We start from the raw sequence: 18,557 nt of genomic DNA on the forward strand, positions 1-18,557 counted from the left end.
TAGAGGGGTCCCAACCTCCCTGCCATCCTGTCCTAGCCTGTGTGTGGATGGTCACAGGGGAAGGCAGGTGGGGAGGGCAGTGGCAGGCTGGGGGGTGAGGTGGCTGGAAGTGCAGTGGCTGCCCCAGGGACAGCCCAGGAGGCCCTCCCTTTTCCTGGCTCCTCTCCGTATGAATTATTAAAGCTCATTTATGATGGGCCTGCCCAGACCTGTGGCTTCCCTGCATAATTCATGGCTCTCCCAGAAGGGCTCGGTGCTGGAGCAGACACTTCTTTCAGGAAGCAAGAAGAGAGTGTGGGCAAGGAATGGGCCAGACCGGGCTGTCCTCCACCCTATTCCCGTCACCCTGTCCCCATCTCAGTCAGCTCAGTACCTCCACCCACCCTGCCCCATGGTGTCATCTCTTGCACACAGATTCTGGTTCCCCAGACCAGAGTCCAAAGGCTCTGTGCAGACTCACCTACTTCCCTCTCTGTGCCTCAGTTTCCCATCTGTGGACTCATGGAGTGGGTGATTTTTAAATTGCAGAGACAGCGGAACCATTTATCTCCATGACCCTGGAGGCCAAGGCCCATGGGCTCCCAAGGTACCAACACCTAGGTGTCATTGTGAATTTCCCAGCAGTCTAGAGCTGGGATTTAGCAATGAGCAATACTCTTGGAGCAATGGTCCTGGGAGCTCATGAACTAGCTAAGGTCTCCCCAGAGCAAAGCAAAGGGCCCAGGCCAGGGACAGGGGTACAGACTGTCACTCTGCTCAGGATCTACCACCTGCTCCCCAGGCCCGAAGCCATCTACCCTAATCACTGCCATAGATCATGGGCCTTCTGGGGCTTATAGTGCCTCCTTTTCTCCCCAGCATGTTCCCCAGGTAGTCAGGCACAATGCAAATGTAATCCCTGTCCAGGCCCATTTAACAAACAGGTAACCTGAGGTTCAGTGAGGCTGGCCCTTGGAGGGAGAGGTAGAGATACAGGTGTTGTAATGGGAGAGCCACAGCAGGGTTGAGGCACCTGTGGAGGTCACCAGGAGAGTCAGGGAAGAGCCTGGGAGCTCCAGCTGCCTGTTCCTGCCTCATACTAGCAGTTGAAGCCTGACTGAAGGTGGCAAGATAGGCCCTGCCCACATGCCACCAACCGCTCTGGTCAGATTCAATGATTCACACATCCCCATCTTCCCTCCCATACATCTTCCCCACTCCCCGGCATGAGTCAAATCCTCTCTGAGCCACAAATAGCCATCCTCCATGTGCATCCTTGATATGGTGCCCTGCCTTGAGGAGGACAGAAACCCCCTCAGGGTCCTCTGTTCCTTTTCAGGGCAGAGATTCCCCACCCCCACCCCAGAAGCTGGCAGGGCCCCAGAGGACACCCAGGTGCAGAGGAGAGATAGAGCAAAGATCAGAAAAGAACTCAATCCATCAGGCCAGCTTTGTTTTCTGGCCTTGTCCCCTCTCTACCTGGCCAAGTCACCTCCTCCAGGAAGTCTTGCTGGATTTCTCTTCAACCTCCTCTCAAACCCATAGTCCTCACTCTACTTTAACAACTCTTGCCTTAGGTTGGGGCTGCCGTGTGGTCCCACCACTAAGCTCCCTACAGAGCTTAGTTTGTAGGACAGCAATGAAGAATCTTCTGGAAGTGCTTGGGGATAGATTTCCCTGAATATCCTCCCATTACCAGACTGGTGCCTGCCCTATCCACCTCCCTCTGCAGTGGGTGAGAGGCTGAAAGGGCCTCCAACTTCAGCAGACAGCAGAGCACCAATGGATGATGGAGGGTACCCGCTGTGTACTCTGTGTGTGAGCCCATTGAAGTCATATGGCACTCTTGGCTGGGTGCTGATTGATTCAGGTCCACTTCATGGATAAAGACTGAGGCCTAGGGGATGTAGCAATGCACCCGAAGCCGCACAGCCAGTCTGTGCTCAATCAGAATTCAAATCCAGCAAAGGGTAGCCCCAGAATCCAGGCCCTGTCCCCTAGACAATTAGGCCTCAATTCCCCAAGTGGATTTCAAGGGCCAAGAGTTAGGAAATAGGGCACAGGTAAGGGCCACCCCTCATTTATGACCTTTTCCACCTTTGAGAAGAGGTCTATTCCAAATCAGGGCCCTCGCTGCCTCTGCAAGCAAGCCGAAGTCAAGTGCAGTCAGGCGGTTCTTCCTTATACACCACCTGAGCAGCTCTGCTGTAGGTGGATGCAGCAGTGCAGAGCCCAAGCTCCTTGAAATCCCTCCCATGAGGGGGTGTGGGCCAGGGAGGGGGAGATGACCACTTCCTCTGGGATTTGCTCCTCACTACTGAGCGCAAGGCTTCTTAGCACAAGCCAAGCTGCATGTAAATCAAATGTGAGTGCTCAACTTGCTTTGACACCCAGTGGGCCAGTAACTCTCCTTGCTCTAAGGTGAATCCTTTACCAATGCAAATTCCCTCTGAGAGCCACGGCAAGGAGGGGGCCTTCCTTCAGGTGTCACCCCAGAGGCCCTATCTCCTTCTGAGACATCCCAGGTTGGTGGCCAGGCCAAGAGGAGCCACTGCCTGGTGAGCCTATGCTGTCCTCAGAGTTGGCTTGATGAGTGGCAGGTTGGCCAAACCCAGCAGGGTTTATCACAAACAAAATACTCCGCAGATGTTTCCAAGCATCTACAAATTCCCTACTAGCTCCCTCACTCCTCATTCATTCATTCATTTATATAGCTACTGAGTCAGGCTCCAGGCTGGGCACTAGAAAGAGATGCACAATGGTGAGCAGGGCAGAGGTGGGCCTGCCCTCAGGAGCTTGGAATTCAACCAGAGCAGATATCTGATCTGATTTAGACTCAATAAGTGGAGGGAGGAGTCTAGCGAGCCTTGTGGGGGTGGGGAATGTCCTTCCCCCTTCCTTCCCCTCCCTCCCCCCATGCATAGGAAGGGGGCTGACTCAGCCTAGGGGGCTGACCAGGTGAAAGTGGCACTGCAGAGCAGTATGGCAGTTCAGACAGAGGGGAGAGCACACGCAAGGAGGCTCAGCAGTGAACTCTGCACACGGCGATACCCTGTGAACACCCACAGGCCGACCGTGGACACCACAGCAGGCTGCTCCCACACTGAAGCCTGCAGTGCTCTGTCCTCAAGGACATGGTAAGTTGCCTGCAAGTGATGGATGGTGAAGGACAATGAGTTCTCAACAGTGGGGAGATGAGGAGAGTGGGCATGGGCAGAGTGGATAGTAAACTAAGGGTTCAAAGAGCAAGACTGCTCAGTTCTCAGCACCCAGCCTGGGCAGGCACAGTATCTCTGGGACCTCTCCAGAGGCACACATCCAGTTCTGACACTTTTTTTTTTCCTTTTTAGGGCTGCACCTGCCGCATATAGAGGTACCCGGGCTAGGGGGTGAATCGGAGCTGCAGCTGCTGATCTACACCAAAGCCACAGCAACTCGGGATCTGAGCCGTATCTGCGACTTACACCACAGCTCATGGCGACGGCAACGCGGGATCCTTAAACCACTGAGGGAAGCCAGGAATCGAACCTTCATCCTCATGGATACTGGTTGGGTTGGTTACCACTTAGCCACAATGGGAACTCCCAGTTCTGACACATCTTTACCTGCAGGCCCTAGTCTGCATCACAAATTCAATGTGTACAATACCCAATGGTCCCCTGGACCAACTTCCCTGGACCAACTTCCTCCCAGCCTCCTCTAGCTCACCTGGCAACAACTCTGTCCTTCCAGCTGCTCAAGCCAACCCCCCAGGGGTTGCCTGGGACTCTTTCTCTTTCTTATATGCAGACCATCAGCAGGTCTCACCACCACCAGGACCACCACCCCACAGCACTCCTGTTCACGCCTCTCCCAGGGGACCCACCTCAAAGTCATGCCCATTTCCTTTTTTTTTTTTTAAGGGCCAAACCTGTAGCATACGGACGTTCTTGGGCTAGCGGTTGAATCAGAGCTGCAGCTGTAGGCTTATGCCACAGCCACAGCAATGCTGGATCAGAGTCGCATTTGTGGCCGCAGCTCACAGCAATGCCAGATCCTTAACCTGCTGAGTGAGGCTAGGGATCGAACTGGCATCCTCATGGATACTAACTGGGTTTGTTTCCAATGAGCCACAATGGGAACTCCAAAGTCATGCTAATTTAATGACCCTGCCTGGCCTGGCCCCCTCTGCCCTCTGACCTCCTCTCTTCCCACTCTCCCCTTCTCCTCCAGCTCTAACCACATTGCACCTGAGGGAATTTGCACTGGGCTGCTCCTCTGCTTGGAACACTCTTCTCCAGACACCTATTTTTAAATTTTAAATTTTGCTTTTTTAGGGCCATACCTGTGGCATATTAGGAACTTTTGGGCTAGGGGTCAAATCAGAGCTGGTCAAACACCACAGTGTCTCCTGAGTGTGCAGAGAATGAATGAATGGCAGGCTGTGGTGAGTGTCTATGGAAGGAACGAATGTGCTCAAGGGGGAGGCACTGACTGGAAGCGGATGAACTGAGTGAGAGCCTCAGGCAGCATCAGGATTTCTCTGAGCACAGTCTGTGTGGCCAAACTATGGGCTGCCCCACAGCCATGTGGCCCCCTTGCACTGACCTGTGGGCCACCCCTACCCTGGCATTCGATCTGCCCTGTGCTCACAACCACAAAATATAGGGAATATGATCCCATTTTAAAGATAATAAGACTGAGGCACAAAATGACTCATGGTCACGCATGGGGCTCTTTTTATGACCCCTACTTCCTCTCCTTCTCAAGCCCCATCCCCTGGACCAGGCTTTCTAGTAGGCAGCAGGAAGACAGAGTTGAGTCCGACAAAGCCCGTGGCTCCAGGTCCCCCTAGATGGTGATATCCCCACCCTTCTCCATTTTAGAGTAATGGCATCCTCCATATGCCACCAGTCTGGAAATCGCCTGTGAAATACATTTCCCTCAGTGCTAGCTAGGGAACCACGTAAATCACCTGGTTTAATGGCCTCTGGGATTGTTCCCCACCAACTCCTCCCCAGCCACTCTGTGCCAGGGAATGTGGGGCCAGAGGGCACCAGGTAAGTGGGGCCCCAGTCATGATCTGAGGGCAGCCCAAGGCATCCCGGTGCCAGGAGGCACAGTGCAGGGGTGCAGTGGCCTCAGGAGCGTGTCAGCAGGAGAGGGATGGGGCTTGCCTGAAGCTTCGGGACCTAGAGCCGGATCCATGTGGGCAAGCCTGTCCCTAACCCCACCCCTACCCTTTGTCCTTGTCCCCCTAGCAATGGCTTACCCTCCGAGGAAGGGGGTCCTGGTGCTTTCCCTGGGGACCCCATGGCTCTGACTGGGGGAATTCCAAGCCGAGGGCCTTGGAATGGCTGGGAACCCTGAGAAGGCCTGTCAGAATCTGATCTGAGTGGAAGCCCCACACCCACCTCCACCAGCCCACCAGGGACTATGTCTCATCACCCCTTAGATGCTGCCTAGCACCAGCCATGCATGGTTATTATTATTCAGCCTCAGTTCTATTTCTTCCTCACTGACGATCTCCACCATAGACTGAGAGCAGCCCCAGCACACAGCTGGGGTGTGGGGAGAGGGCTCTGGTGGGGCTGTCGGGAGGCAGGTCCTGAAACATGGGTGGGCGTGGAGCAGTCAGCAGGGTAGATGACCATGAGCACATGTCAACACAGAGGGGCAGACGGGAAGGAGTAGGGCAGCCAGCTGGGGAGGCCTGGTGATCTCCCTGGAACAGGCTGCAGACTCTGGCCACTGGTCACAGGCATCTAGGAATAGCTGCCCCCCAACAGATACCCCAGCTAGAGACTCCCTAGAAGCAGTATGCTGGCCCCCACCCCTTTTTCTGGAGGCCTCGGTTCTCCTTGCTGGCAGAGTAGGGGAGGGGTCCTGTGTTTCCCTTCCTATCCCCTATGGTCTTTCTACCTTGGCTCACTGGGGCGGCTCTGGGAAAATGCTGATGCCCAAGCCCTGTCCCACCCAATTAAATAATGGAGCCCCATGGGGCCCTGGTCCCCCACCTTCACCTCTCTTGCCAGGGCAGCCCTTGGGGGCAGCCCCTGGCCTGGGGCAACACTTGTAAGAGAGCTACAGGAAGGTGTGTGGCATGGCCTCTGCCCTATTGTACCAGCAAAGCCAAGGCCATTAGGGGCTCTATCCCAGAACATGTAAAAGCTGCTCCAGTTTCCAGAGACATAACCAGCTTGGCTGCAGACACCTATGCTGACTATCTGTTCAGCAAGCATTTTTTGAGCACTTGGTGTGCGCTAGACTGCAGCTTCAGCCAAGGACAGGTGGCTGTGATCCCCGCCCTTCTGAGGCACACAGCCTGGAAGGGGAGGCAGCAGGTCTACAGCAGGACAAGAATAGAGGAGACCTTGGTGGGGGAAGGGGTTCTAAGAAGCCTCTGATCCACACGGGGAAGTCAGGGGAGGCTTCAAGGAACAGTGACTTCCAGTCACCAAGGGACTAAGTATTAAGGGACAGGCAGAAGTCAGCCAGACCATAGGTGGGTCCTGCTTGGGGCTAGCAGAGCCCTTTGCAGGCCATCCAACCTTTCCTCTGCTTATTTTATGCTCAGTGCATACTAGGTGCTTGTTAAACCCCCGTGGAAAGGGATGGCTACTTCTACTTGATTTTGAGGGCACAGATCCCCTCCTGTACCTAGTTCATGCCCATCAGAAGCAGCCCCCTCAGCTCAGGGTCTTCATAGCACCAGCTGATGGGGCAGGACAGAGCTGCCAGCTATGCAGATGGGGTGACAAGGGAGCATCATCATCAGATACAGAAGGATCCATTGCTCTGGAGGGTCTGGGGAATGATGAAGACCCTGAGTCTGGGAGGAAGAGGGCAGGTGGTCTGCCAAGACTTCCAGAGTAGTTGGACAGGGGCCAGGGCGAGGGTGGGGTAGGAAGAAATTGAGACAAGAGGGGCAGAGGGACAGGTATGGTGGATAAATGTAGGCATGTAGGGAACCCTGAGGATCCCGTGGTCAGGAGGCTGCCTGGAGGAGGTAAGCTACAGAAGGGCTGTGTGTGGCAGTGGCTGAATGCTTAGACCCAAGTGCCAGCACATGAATCCTGCCTCTACCACTCATCTTCTGTGCAATTTCAGCACACCTTAGCTCTGCTGAGCCTCAATCTTTCTTGTCTGTTAAATGGGAATAAAAATGGACTAATTTTATTGGATAGCATATGTGAAATACAGCACCCAGAGCCCAGCTCATAGTGATTGATGATATGGTTAAAATTACTTCTGTTACAGAGTTCCCATGGTGGTTCAGCAGTAATGAATACAACTAGTACCCATGAGGACGCAGGTTCCATCCCTACCCTTGCTCAGTGGATTAAGGATCCAGCGTTGCCGTGAGCTGTGGTGTAGGTCACAGACATGGCTTGGATTCCACGTTGCTGTGGCTGTGGAATAGGCTGGCAGCTATAGCTCCAATTTGACCCCTAGCCTAGGAACTTCCATATGCCGAGGGGGAGGCCCTAAAAAGACTAAAGGAAAACTACTTTTTCTTACAAATGTTTCCTGGAACATGGACACTCTTCCTTTTCTTCTCCTCCTACCTTCTTCTTCTTTCGGGCCTTTTGTCTTTGATGCTGAAGCAGATCCTGCCTCCCCATTCTTCATCATTCGCCATCTTCTTGCTAACAAAATCTAAGGCTGCAAGAATCTCTCCCGCCTCCAACCCCAAGGTGACTCCATCCTTAGCTCAAGGGTAAATCTTGATTAGCCTGAGCCAATCACACTACATATTCCCGATTGCCAGTGACTGGTTTAGAGTGTACATGTGACCCAGTGCTAGCCAATGAGCTGCGAGGGGAAAGTGGCTTGGGGCTTCTGGGTGAGGGATCCTAGCCTCCCTTTAAGAACCCAGAGAAAATAGCTCTCTTATTCTTAATGTCTGGTACATGGAATGTCTGGAGCTGTGGCAGCTGTCTTGTTGCCATGAGAGAACTCAGCCAAGGCCAGACAGCCACACAAACTCAGTAAGGCCAGCCAGGCAGAAGGCAGGTGAGGACTTGGTCCTCAATGACAGCCTATATGCACCCACCTCTGGGCTCCCTGTCAGAGGGCCTAACCATGATGAAAAAAATTAACATGCAGCGGTTGCCAAGGTATGCACAGAAGCAGCCTCTTTTCCTTGCAGCCATTCCTTGGACTTGGCTTTTGAGAAGTTAATAGTCAGCTCAATGTCTACTCCTGGAAAGCCTCTGCAAACTGGGCACAGAACTGGTGGGGAGGCACAGGGTTGCAGGAGAGGCCCGCAAGGGTTAGGGAAACAGAAGAAGATATTGGTCTGGAAGGCTCCTTGACCCAGTACTCAGGCTGAGCAGGCCAGCCTGGTAGAGGAACATGGTCAGAAGGGGGAGAGGCCAGAGCTCCTACTAGGATCTACAAGTGGCTCAGCCTGGCTGAAGTCTGGATAGTCACAGAGCTAGTGGCCAGAAACCAGAGCTAGCCTGGGCCTTGAATGCTAGGTGAAAAGTGGGGCTCTGCCCATGGCAGGCTTCTTGGGTGCAAGGTCAGAGCTAACCCTCAATGACAGGCACTGCCGCAAGCCTGGCAGGTCCAGGCAAGGAAGGGAGGACTCCTGGGCTCTCGCCACACCCACCCTGACCTCAGCTCACAGGGAGAAAGGAGAAACATCCATCTGTGAGAGCCCTCCACATAGAGGTCTGTTCTGCCATATCATTTCTGTGTGTGTGTGTCTTCTTAGGGCTGCACCTGTGGCATATGGAGGTTCCCAGGATAGGGATCGAATTGGAGCTGTAGCTGCCGGCCTACACCACAGCCACAGCCATGCCAGTTCCCAGCCACGTCTGCAACCAAAACCACAGCTCACAGCAATGCTGGATCCTTAACCTACTGAGCGAGGCCAGGGACCGAACCTACATCCTGATGATGTTAGATTCATTTCTGCTGAGCCACGACAGAAACTCCATCATTTCTTTTTTCTAATAAATGAAGTTGGGGGCAGGGCTGAGGTGGATTGTTTTGCTGTTTGTTGGAACCAGTGGCAGCACCAGACCTGACCTTTAAGGCTTCAAATGCAGCATTTCAGGCGGCGCCAGAGGGAGGAGAATATGGGCTGAGCAGGGAAATTATCAAGCCTAAAATGCCGCATCAGGCTGGAAACTAGAAGAGAGCAGGGGCCCCTAGCCATCTCAGGTACATTCCGGCCCGTTCATGCCCACCCAGTAACAAAACTATCCTTTCCAAGGGTTCCCTGAAGCCTCTCTGACTCTAAAATGGCACAAGGGCACCAAGGTCTGCCCCAGAGACACACCAGGAGCTGAGGTCCCACACCACAGGTACCTTGTTCTGTGAGGTTTGTCAAAGGAGGCCTCAATTTGCTCCTGCGTCTCATGCCAGGGATGTTTTTATTTAAGAGAACTAGCTGTACATCATAGTGCAAGGACAGCTGAAGCGGGGCAGCCTGGGTGGGGGGACTGGGCCCTGACTACAGAGTGTATGTAGCCGGCAAAAATGTGGGGCCTGAAGGCTCCTTTCTGCCATCCAGACATTCATTTCCATGTCTGTTCAATGGAGGTTTTTGGGGGCCCAGGAGCTTCTGTGGCTGGGATATTCCTTCCCAAATCACGGATCCAGGCAAGGCCTATTATCACCCAAGGAGATGGTCGTCCCCAGCCTCCTTGCCCCTGGTAAGAATCCTCACTGGCTCTGTAGGTACCCAAGCCCTGCGTAGACACTTCTGCTCTAGGCAGAAGCCCCCTCTCAAGACGACTAGGATGCAGGGCCATCCCAGCACTGACAGCACACAGGCACTGAGAATGTTAGGAAAGCAAAGCTTATGGTTCTCTCAGGCATCAGAAACCATCATCTCGGGGCCCACAAAGCCCAAGGGGCAGCACCCAGCATAGGGCACTCAGACAGCCTTGTTTATGAAGACCCAGTAGGCAAAAATTCATTCTTGAAAGATGAGCTCTGCTGGAGGTGTCCCGAATAGAGGAACATACAGGCATCATCAAGCCAAAGCTTTTATACCCAAATCATGGCTGCAGCTGACTGTACCAATGTCAGACTAGGAGTAAGAACCCCAAACCTACAACAGATGCTTCAAGGGATGCCAGTCTCCCTCCTTGCAATGTGCAAACGAGAAGCACCCACTCCAAGTGGGAAAAACACCAGGCCAAGGTCACACAGCAAGGATTTCCATTTTGCCTAAGCCCCGACCTCCATGCCTACCCTCCAGATTCCACATAGGAAGGGCTGTGAGCAAAGATGCTTCGCTTCACAAAGGACTCACCAATTTTCTCAGAGTCCCAAGTCCTCCAGTGCATCTAAATACCATTCCATTTGCAAAAATTTGAATTACAAGGACACAGCCTCTGTGTATTTCTTTTGCAGACTGTCACTGAGCCAGTTGGTAGATGATCAAACTTCCCAGCTCAGCCTTAACTCAGGCTGTTCTTGACATAAAAGTTTGCAAAACACTGGTCCTAACAAGCAGGCAGCTTTATTTCCCACTGCCAGCATTTGCCCAGCCAAGCCCTGGCATTAACCTCAAAGATGGGTGCAGAAGGTGGTCAGTAGGAAAGCTTCCTGGGTGCAGAGATAAACCGTACACGTGCCCACACATACATATGCATGCACACACCCACATTTGCATTCATAGGCACACACCAACACCTGTGCATATACACACGCATGTACAGATACAAAACCTGCACATATATATGCAAACAACATGCAAGCACACACACACACAGGCACACACATTCACGTGCACCCACACAAGCACATCTTCATAAACAAATGGACACTCACATGTGAACATACTCATCACATGTGAACAAACACATATAAGAGCAGAGACATACAGACACTTTCGTACACAAGCTTCCATGTGCACATAGGCCAAGGCAAGGGCTAAGCACAGAAGGAAGGACCCAGAAACCACAATGGTGTCACAGGTGCTGGTAGGGCCTGGCCGGGCAGTGTGCGCTATAGGTGATGGGACAGGTGCCTGGCACTTGGAGATAGGTCCGGCTGGACTGAGAACACTCAAAGACCCAGTCAGAATCCACATGTCCTTGTCATATGCACTCCCTGCAGCCAGGCCCATCCCTCATGACCTTTCACACCCCAACTCAATGAGACAGTGCAGTCAAGGGAACCCTGTTTTACAAATGAGGCCCCAAGACTCAAACAGGCTGAGGAGGTTCTCAAGGTCACACAGCTGGTGAAAGGTGTGGCAGAGTCTCTGTGTATGTTAAGAGGAGACTCATTCATAAGGATTTATTCATCAGGGAAGGAAGGCAAGGAAGGCACCAAGGCGGGAACAAGGGGCTAAGGGTCTAAGGGGGGCAGGGTAGAGGGGCAGAGGAGGTGACTTCTCCCCCCTCTCATCCACCCCTTTCCCCTTTGCTTAACGAGCCATTTCCAAGGTAGGGAAACATGGTTAATAATCAGCAGGAAAGACTTCCTGTGCCTCTCCTTCTCTGCTAAACAATTAGCCTGATCAGAGCTCAAAGTGGGTCAGTCTGAGAAGCAGATTCCTACACCCAAGGTGTGGCCAGAGGCCAGTATAGGAGGTGCAAGCACCTCACACTGGGGGAGATGGGGCTCAGCTGGGCCAGGGTCAGGCTTCACCCTTCAGCTAGAACAGAGTGTGGAGAGGAATAGGAAGACCTTGAACCTGTCTTCATAGGGCACTGCAATGTCAGAGTCAGAAGGGCCATGGAAGAGAGGAAACTGAGGCCCAGTGGGTGGAGGAGACTGACCAAGGTCACCACCACGCAAGCCAGCCAGCTGAGAGGATTGGGTTGGGTCTGCCTTTGACAGAGGCCCACCCAGGACCAGACCAATCCAAAATGGGGACCCCCCCAGGTCTCCCCATGAAGATTTCTCACAATGTAATCCCAGCTAGCCAGGGTTTCCTGCTGTGTAAGGCCCAATCCCTCACAAGCTCAGTCACCAGCCCTGGCAGTAGCCAGTGGCCCAGCAGGGTGGACTAGCCCTAGGAGGAGGGAAACAGGTGGTATGTGACCAGGGCCAGGGACACCAAATCAATGGCCTGAATCTCACAGTGGTAGGGCAGGGCTTGGATGAGTGCTGCCCCCAGCTTCAGCCTGCATAAGGTCAGGCTCAGACTGTGTGGCCCTAAATGACAGCATCATTGAGTCCCTTGCAAGCCCCGCAGGAACATCTCAATCCACATGGTCATGATCACCTGTACCAACAACTCCCTCCTCTTAGCCACAGGCAGCTCAGGAGGCTCTCCAGGTTACACAGGACAGGAGAGGAAGGGGAAGGGAAAAAAAAACAAAAACCACACACACACCTCCCTCTGGGAATAAGAATATTGATTCTTATTTAGGCAGTAGGCACCAGGAAAAAAGAAAAAGAAAAAACCAACCTGACACGAAAAGAAGCTCCCAGTTGGCTGAAGGGAAGCAGCCAGCAGTGGGAAAGCCCCCCACCCAAAACTTTAGAGCCCTGTAGTCTCTGGTCTCCCTCCCTAAGCCTGAGGCCCTGAGCCCTCACTTAAGGACAAGGTCATCAGTTCCCAAGGCAGACCTCAAATATGGAAGCCCACAAAGACAGAACCAGGGGGATGCTGGAAGGGAAAGGAGAAAGAGAGATACTATCACCACCCCCTGCCCACAGAGAGCACTACCCTCCAGGCAGGGCACATGCTACATACTTGCCTGCTTTGACTCCCAAACCTCTAGCTGCCCCTTGAATAGTTTCCCAGCAAAGAGAGCCCTGGTACTCCAGCCCCTCAGGCCCTACTTGTCTACACTGGATGAAAACCCAGGCATCTATAAGGTTCAAGTCCTTTGAAGTCCCCTCGAGCATGAAAAAACTGTTATAGCACTAGAGGACCCAGCCTCAGGTTTCCATGAACGACGCCCCTGTCCTTTCTCTCCGAATCATACTGGAATCTGGAGGGGGAGATGGCTTCTCAGAATCTCAAGATGAAGTCTCTCTTGCCCACCCCTCCACGCCAGGCACATATAGCCCATGACCCAAAGCCTCGGAGAAGGGAAAATCCTGGGCTGGGAAGGACTCTGTGATCACCTGTGTACTATGTAGGAAGAGATGGAAGCAGGCACAGGAGCCATAAGCATTAGGCTGGCAGGGCAACAAAAAAGGCCCCCTCAGGGTCTTCTGAGGGCAGAGCAGGACAGAAAAGGACAGAGCAAGAAAAGTTACAGTTAGGAGCCTAGGCTTGCCTCACATGTCTTAGGCCTCTTCATTTCTTCCCAAGACCCAGGTTTTGAGTCCCTACCCCCAACTTCCTGGGTCCACTGCCTAGATATGCCCATCCTCTGGCAGGTCAGCTAAGTGTCTGACAGATTAGTCTTCTTCCTGCCCTGTCCTAGTAGCTGTGGGGCTTTGGGCAGGCCTTTCATCTTTCTGAATCTCAGTCTCTTTGTCTGTGGAGTGGGCATGACCATGGGGTCTGAGGTCAAGGGCATAATGTGGATAAGGGCCCTGGCCTGAGGTCAGTGAGGGGAGGTCACCATTAATTCTGGTGACATCCTCCACTATAGTCAAGTTGGACTTCTGGGAATGAGAGAGCAAGGCGGCCCAGTGCTTGTTCTCACAGAGCTGATATTCCATGCAGGTAGGTACAATATGAGCTAGCGGCCTCCAGAAGGTGTGGGTATGAGATCCCGAAGGAAGGATCTAAACCCCTGAGAAAAGCAGGCAGTGATGAAGAGAGAACATAAGCAAAGCAGAGAGACAGGAGGCACTCAGCCCATGGGAGCGATATGAAAAGATCGGTGGGTGGGTGCCCTTCAGGCTGTAGGATCAGGGGCTGATGTTAATGTTATCAATAGCTGCCATGGCTCCCACCTAGGAAACCCTCCCTGCCTGCCAGAGGTGACACCCGTTTCCATTCTCACCACCAAACTCTTAAGCAGATTCTGTTATCTTAGTTGGGGAAACAGAGCTAAGGTCATCCCAAAGGAGAGGGTCAGCTCTGGAGAACAAAGTTTGGACCAGCAGGGTCTACATCTGACACCCACCACGGCCCCAAACTGCCTCCTCTCGGGAGCTGGCAGGGTCCACCTGCACACGGGCAGAGGGGAAAAGGAGGTACTGAGGGAGGAAGTGCTCACTCCACACGTGAGTCAGTCTCTCCTTGGAGACACCAGCGTGACTGAGAGTCTGGAGGGCGACTCACTTGCACACTATGAGGGGGCTCATCTTAAAGCGGGTTTCTCCCTTTTCAGGGGCCAGTCTGACAGAGGTGTCCCAATACCAGGTGGGCCCTGGGGGGGACAGCAGCCAAGGGTCTTCCCCAGTCCTCAACACTAGGAAGGATGTGAGCCAGTGGTAGCGGCAGCAGGCTGTGAAGCCTCTCCCCCTCCTTCTTCCTGCAAAAGGTGTTGGTAGGTAGTTGGGGAAATGCGGGACCCAGATGTGCAATGTTGCCTCCCTAATAGGGAGAGCTACAGGGAGGTGAAGACGTGGGCTTGGAGGCCCAGACAGACACACGTCACCCACCATTAGCCATAGCTAGACTGATGCATGCCCCATCGTGGGCCCTTGGGAAAAGGAGCACGTACTCAGGCTGTCATTAATTTGCTGGGGGACCCAGACCCCTTGGTTCCCCATTCACCAACCCACATCCAGAGGAAGGGAGGTGCTGGCCAGCACCATCACCGGGGCAGAGTGGGGCTAAAAGAGTGCAGCCAGCTGGGCAGCTCAACGAGGACTCCATGGAGCAGGGGACAGAGAAACCCAGGGATGCCAGAGAACAAGGGACAGAGGTCCAAAAGAGATGACAAAAGAGGCGGGCAGGGCGGGGTGGACACAGAGAGATGAGAGGGATAGGCAAGGAAGTGGGGGGAACAGGTGGGAGAAAAGATGAGAGATAGAGGGCAGGGGAGAGGGAAGGTGACTGACAGGACTGGGAAAGGAAAGACACAGCAGAGGCAAAGCAGTGAGGGCTGCCCCTCAGTCAGCAGCAAACAGGAAACTGGAGGAAGCAGGTGAAACGGAGAATGTGTATTCTGACTCCATCTCCCCCTACCTCACTCCAGACACACAAGTGCATGTATGCACACATATGTGCTTGTGCACATCTGGCCTCCTTCTTGTTTGAAACCCTGATCCAGGTCCAGGTGGGATGAGAGTGCCCCCAAACCAAATTCCTGTCCTCCCTCCAGCTGTAACGCCTCTGCCCTCCTCCATCCAGCAGCAGCCTGGGTTTGCTTTGCCTGGTGGGTAGACAGTCACGCTGCCAGAGCTATTACAGAAATAATGGCCACCAGACCCCAAACCCACACTTGCTTAAAACCTAGCAGCTTGCAAAGCTGTGCCTTGTCGCACCGCCAGACACTAACGAAGAAATGAATTTCCTGTCAAGAGCCCTCTCCAGTGAGGGGTCATCACCCTAATGCCAGGAGGCAGAGGGTCCCACCTCAGAAAGCCACCTGTACCTGTATCATATCCCATCCTAGCCTGGCCATGCTAACCCAGGAGAGTTCAGGGAGGCCATTGCCCCCCCCCTCCCCCCGCCCCAGCAGCCCCAGGGCTGCAGCCTCAGCCTTTCACGTTAGCGTTAGCACAACAAAAGTCTCAACTCCAACTAAGCCTGGTCCTGCAGTGGAAGGAGGGGAGGGACCCTCACTCAATTCCCTCCCCTTCCTCCCTCCAAGGATCAATGAGCGTCTGCATCTGCGGGACCAGGGCGGCTGAAGGGCGCTGGCTGTCACCGCCAGCCCTGTGTGTCGTCGCAACATTAGTCACCTCCCTCTGGACCCTCAGAGCTGCACAGCCCCCACCCCACCCCCACTCTCATTCTCTAATTACGGTTTGCAAGACATGTCCCAAACCCTCAAATTAGCTCCAAGTATATCGACAAGAGAAGAGCGTCCAGCTGGAAATGTGCCGCTGCCATCATACCCGCCTCACCATCTTCTGGCTGGGGACAGAAGGACAGGTGTCCACTCTGGTCAGGGTCTCTCGAATGCAAAATTTGTGCATTGCAGCCACCTAACCCACCGCAGGTTGCAAGGAGAGGGAATGAGGTGGGAAGAGGTGAAAAGAGACGTCCACTTAAACCTTCACTCAAAGAGCTACAAAATGGCAAGGGAAAAAATAACTGTTTCTTTGCTTTGAGGAAAAAGAACAACAAAAAATCCTGCTTTTGCTCTTTTTAAACATTGTGGCTTAAGTCCATTTTCATCACAGCAAATGAAAGACGATAACACACTCTCAAGCTCTAAACTTCCATATGATTCTCTTCTCCCTGTGCACACTCCACACAAACACACACACACACAGGAAAAACCCAGACGGTTGACAGAGGACACGTCCGTGCGGCACCTGTAATTTGCCTACTGATCACCCGCCTGAGCACAACCAGGCTGTTTGAGGAGAGAGATGATAAGGCAGAGAGAGACTCAGGCAGTGCCTTTCCTGAGTTTGTTTTTCCCTCATTTGGGAGAACCAGGGGTTCCTTTCCTTGGGCAGAACTGGTCTAATGACGCAGAGCCAGCCTTTTCCCTTCCCCGAGGCCAGACCCTTCCCCTTGGCCACTAGCAGCCTAGCTACCCATTTCCCGAAACCCCAGCGTGGCCAATGGTGCAGGAGTCCAGAGACAGGTGGCTCCTCAGAGACAGACAACAGCACAGTGTTCACTGTGCCCCAAAGCCAGTGGGGTGTCTGGGCACTGACATAAAGCTGGGTCATGGTGCCCACACAAACAGCTGCTGTCCTAAAGGCCACATGCACTGAACACCCATTCCCAGCTCCAGACACATCTGGCCAAGCTCACCCACAGGATGCCTGAGTTTTCAGGCTCTTCGGGAGGGAGAGATGGAGAACCAGCAAAAGCTGGCAGGGCCAGGAGATGCTATTACCCTGTTGACAGCAGCAGGGTCAGGAGGGGGTCCTCCCTGTCATTCACCTTCTGCTCCCACCATGGCACCTTCACCTCCCAATTGACCTCTCCAGGGGAACCCTTCCCCCAGGTGCAGTGGCGGGGGCAAAAACAGGGACACTGACCCCTTCTGTGGCACTGGCCGAACAGGAAGGTGCTCACATCCTCTGCATCCACCCTCTCCTTCAAAGGAAAATGCCAGGGAAGACAGGTGTAGGAGGGGCCCCCCACGTCTGGATCTAAAGCGCCAGGTTTCTACCCGGGAGGAAACATGGGGCAGACTCGGGGCTCCGACTCCGCGGCCAGGCAGTTGTCACCGGCAGCCCCGTCACCCAACCCCAGTTTCCCCTTTCACCCAGACGGCGGCAAGGGAATCAGCTGGCAAGCTCGGACCCCCTACTCCAACCCGAGGCTTGAAGATCCTGCTCTGCCCGGTGTGGGGGGTGAGGGGGAGAAGGGGCACCGCAGGGAAGTTTCTCGACGCAGCCAGAAGCTCCGGGACCCCGGCTGCCCGCCCTCTAGGCTTGGGGCCTCTGCCCCCGGGTGCAGCCGGCAATGAGACCCAGGCCCCCGACCCCGGCGCGATGCGCAGGGAGGAACCGGCGCTGGCTGAGGGCTAGAAGGGGCACCGAGCTCGCCCGGGGTCCCGCGGCCGGCCGAGGCCACTTACGTGTGCTGCTGAGGGAAGCTGTAGGCAGAGGCGCCGGGGGCGGCGAGCAGCGGCAGCAGCAGCAGCGGAGGCAGTAGCAGCGACAGAGGGCGCGGGGGCCCGACCGCCCGGCGCCAGGCGCTGGGGCCGGGCCGGGGGCCACGGCCGGGCAGAGAGCGCGCGGTCCGTGCCGGGCTGGGCCGAGAGGCGCCGCAGGTCCGAGCCGGCACCGCCATGTTTCCATTCAAGATGCGGCGCCGCGGGGAGGGCGAGTGGGGGGGCGGCGGCGGCGGGTTGGAGGGGGGGGCGACGGCGGGCGGCAATCGGCCTCTCCTCCACCTCCGCCTTCTTCGCGCTGGGCCTCGGGGGCTGCCCAAGCCGCAGCGCCTCTGCGGGTTGCGCGCTGCGATCTCTCTGCCGCGCTGCCTCGAAGCGCTCTGAGCGCTGGGTCCCGGACCAGCGCTCAAATAGCGGCCGCCGCCAACCTGCCGGCGCCTCCCTCCCTCCCTCTCTCTCCCTCTCTCTCCCTCTGGCCGGCCCGCCCCCGCGCGCCGCCGCGGCGGCCACGCGCCCGCCGGTGCCTGCGCGCCCCTCGTCCCCGCGCCGCCCGGAGTCTGCCCTGCTGGCCTGCGTGGCCGAGCCGAGCCTGGGTGCGCGCGTCCTGCGCCCCAGCCTCGGTCGGAGTTCCCAATGTGCGCACGTGTCCAACGCTCGGACCGGGTTGTTCTTATCTGCAACACCTGCGGGAAGAGTCCCGGGCCCCCGAGGCTCAGGGAAGGTGCAGGTGTGACCATTCTTGGGGCTCGACCTTCAACAGGCGTAAGGCCTGGAATCACAGGTTTAATGGTGGAATGGCAGGTTTCAGCAGAGGCCAGAGTAGAGGGCAGGGGTGCTGAACCCACACAGCAGGGGCTCCAGCTGCCTTCAAGAGTCCTCGGGAAGAGGAGGAGGGGGCAGGACCTGAGTTCCCAGCCCCTGAGAGAAAAGTGTCTTTGCTCATCATCACCTGGACGAGCCCTGCCCTTCTCTCACCCCTGCACAATCCAATCATTTCTGTCTGGGAGGCTCCTGGCTCGTTTC

At 55.0% G+C, this 18,557-nt stretch overlaps 1 protein-coding gene across 15 annotated transcripts in view; it reads right to left on the minus strand.

Annotated features, from left to right (window-relative positions):
- CACNA2D2 (calcium voltage-gated channel auxiliary subunit alpha2delta 2) overlaps positions 1 to 18,001 on the minus strand; it is a 143,751-nt gene extending 125,750 nt beyond the window's left edge. For all 15 annotated transcript variants that reach the window (XM_084988220.1, XM_084988218.1, XM_084988219.1 and 12 more), the window contains exon 1: positions 17,499 to 18,001. In XM_084988220.1, the coding sequence (XP_084844346.1) occupies positions 17,499 to 17,713 (215 nt within the window). In that variant the 5' untranslated portion in view covers positions 17,714 to 18,001. The remainder of the gene's footprint in view (positions 1 to 17,498) is intronic.
- Between the last annotated feature and the right edge of the window lie 556 nt (positions 18,002 to 18,557).

This window comes from Sus scrofa, chromosome 13, assembly GCF_054392235.1.
Source record: "Sus scrofa isolate SSC_HxYL_T2T_F1_AM1 chromosome 13, Sscrofa_HxYL_maternal_Yorkshire_Landrace_v2.0, whole genome shotgun sequence".
Taxonomy (NCBI): Eukaryota; Metazoa; Chordata; class Mammalia; order Artiodactyla; family Suidae; genus Sus; species Sus scrofa.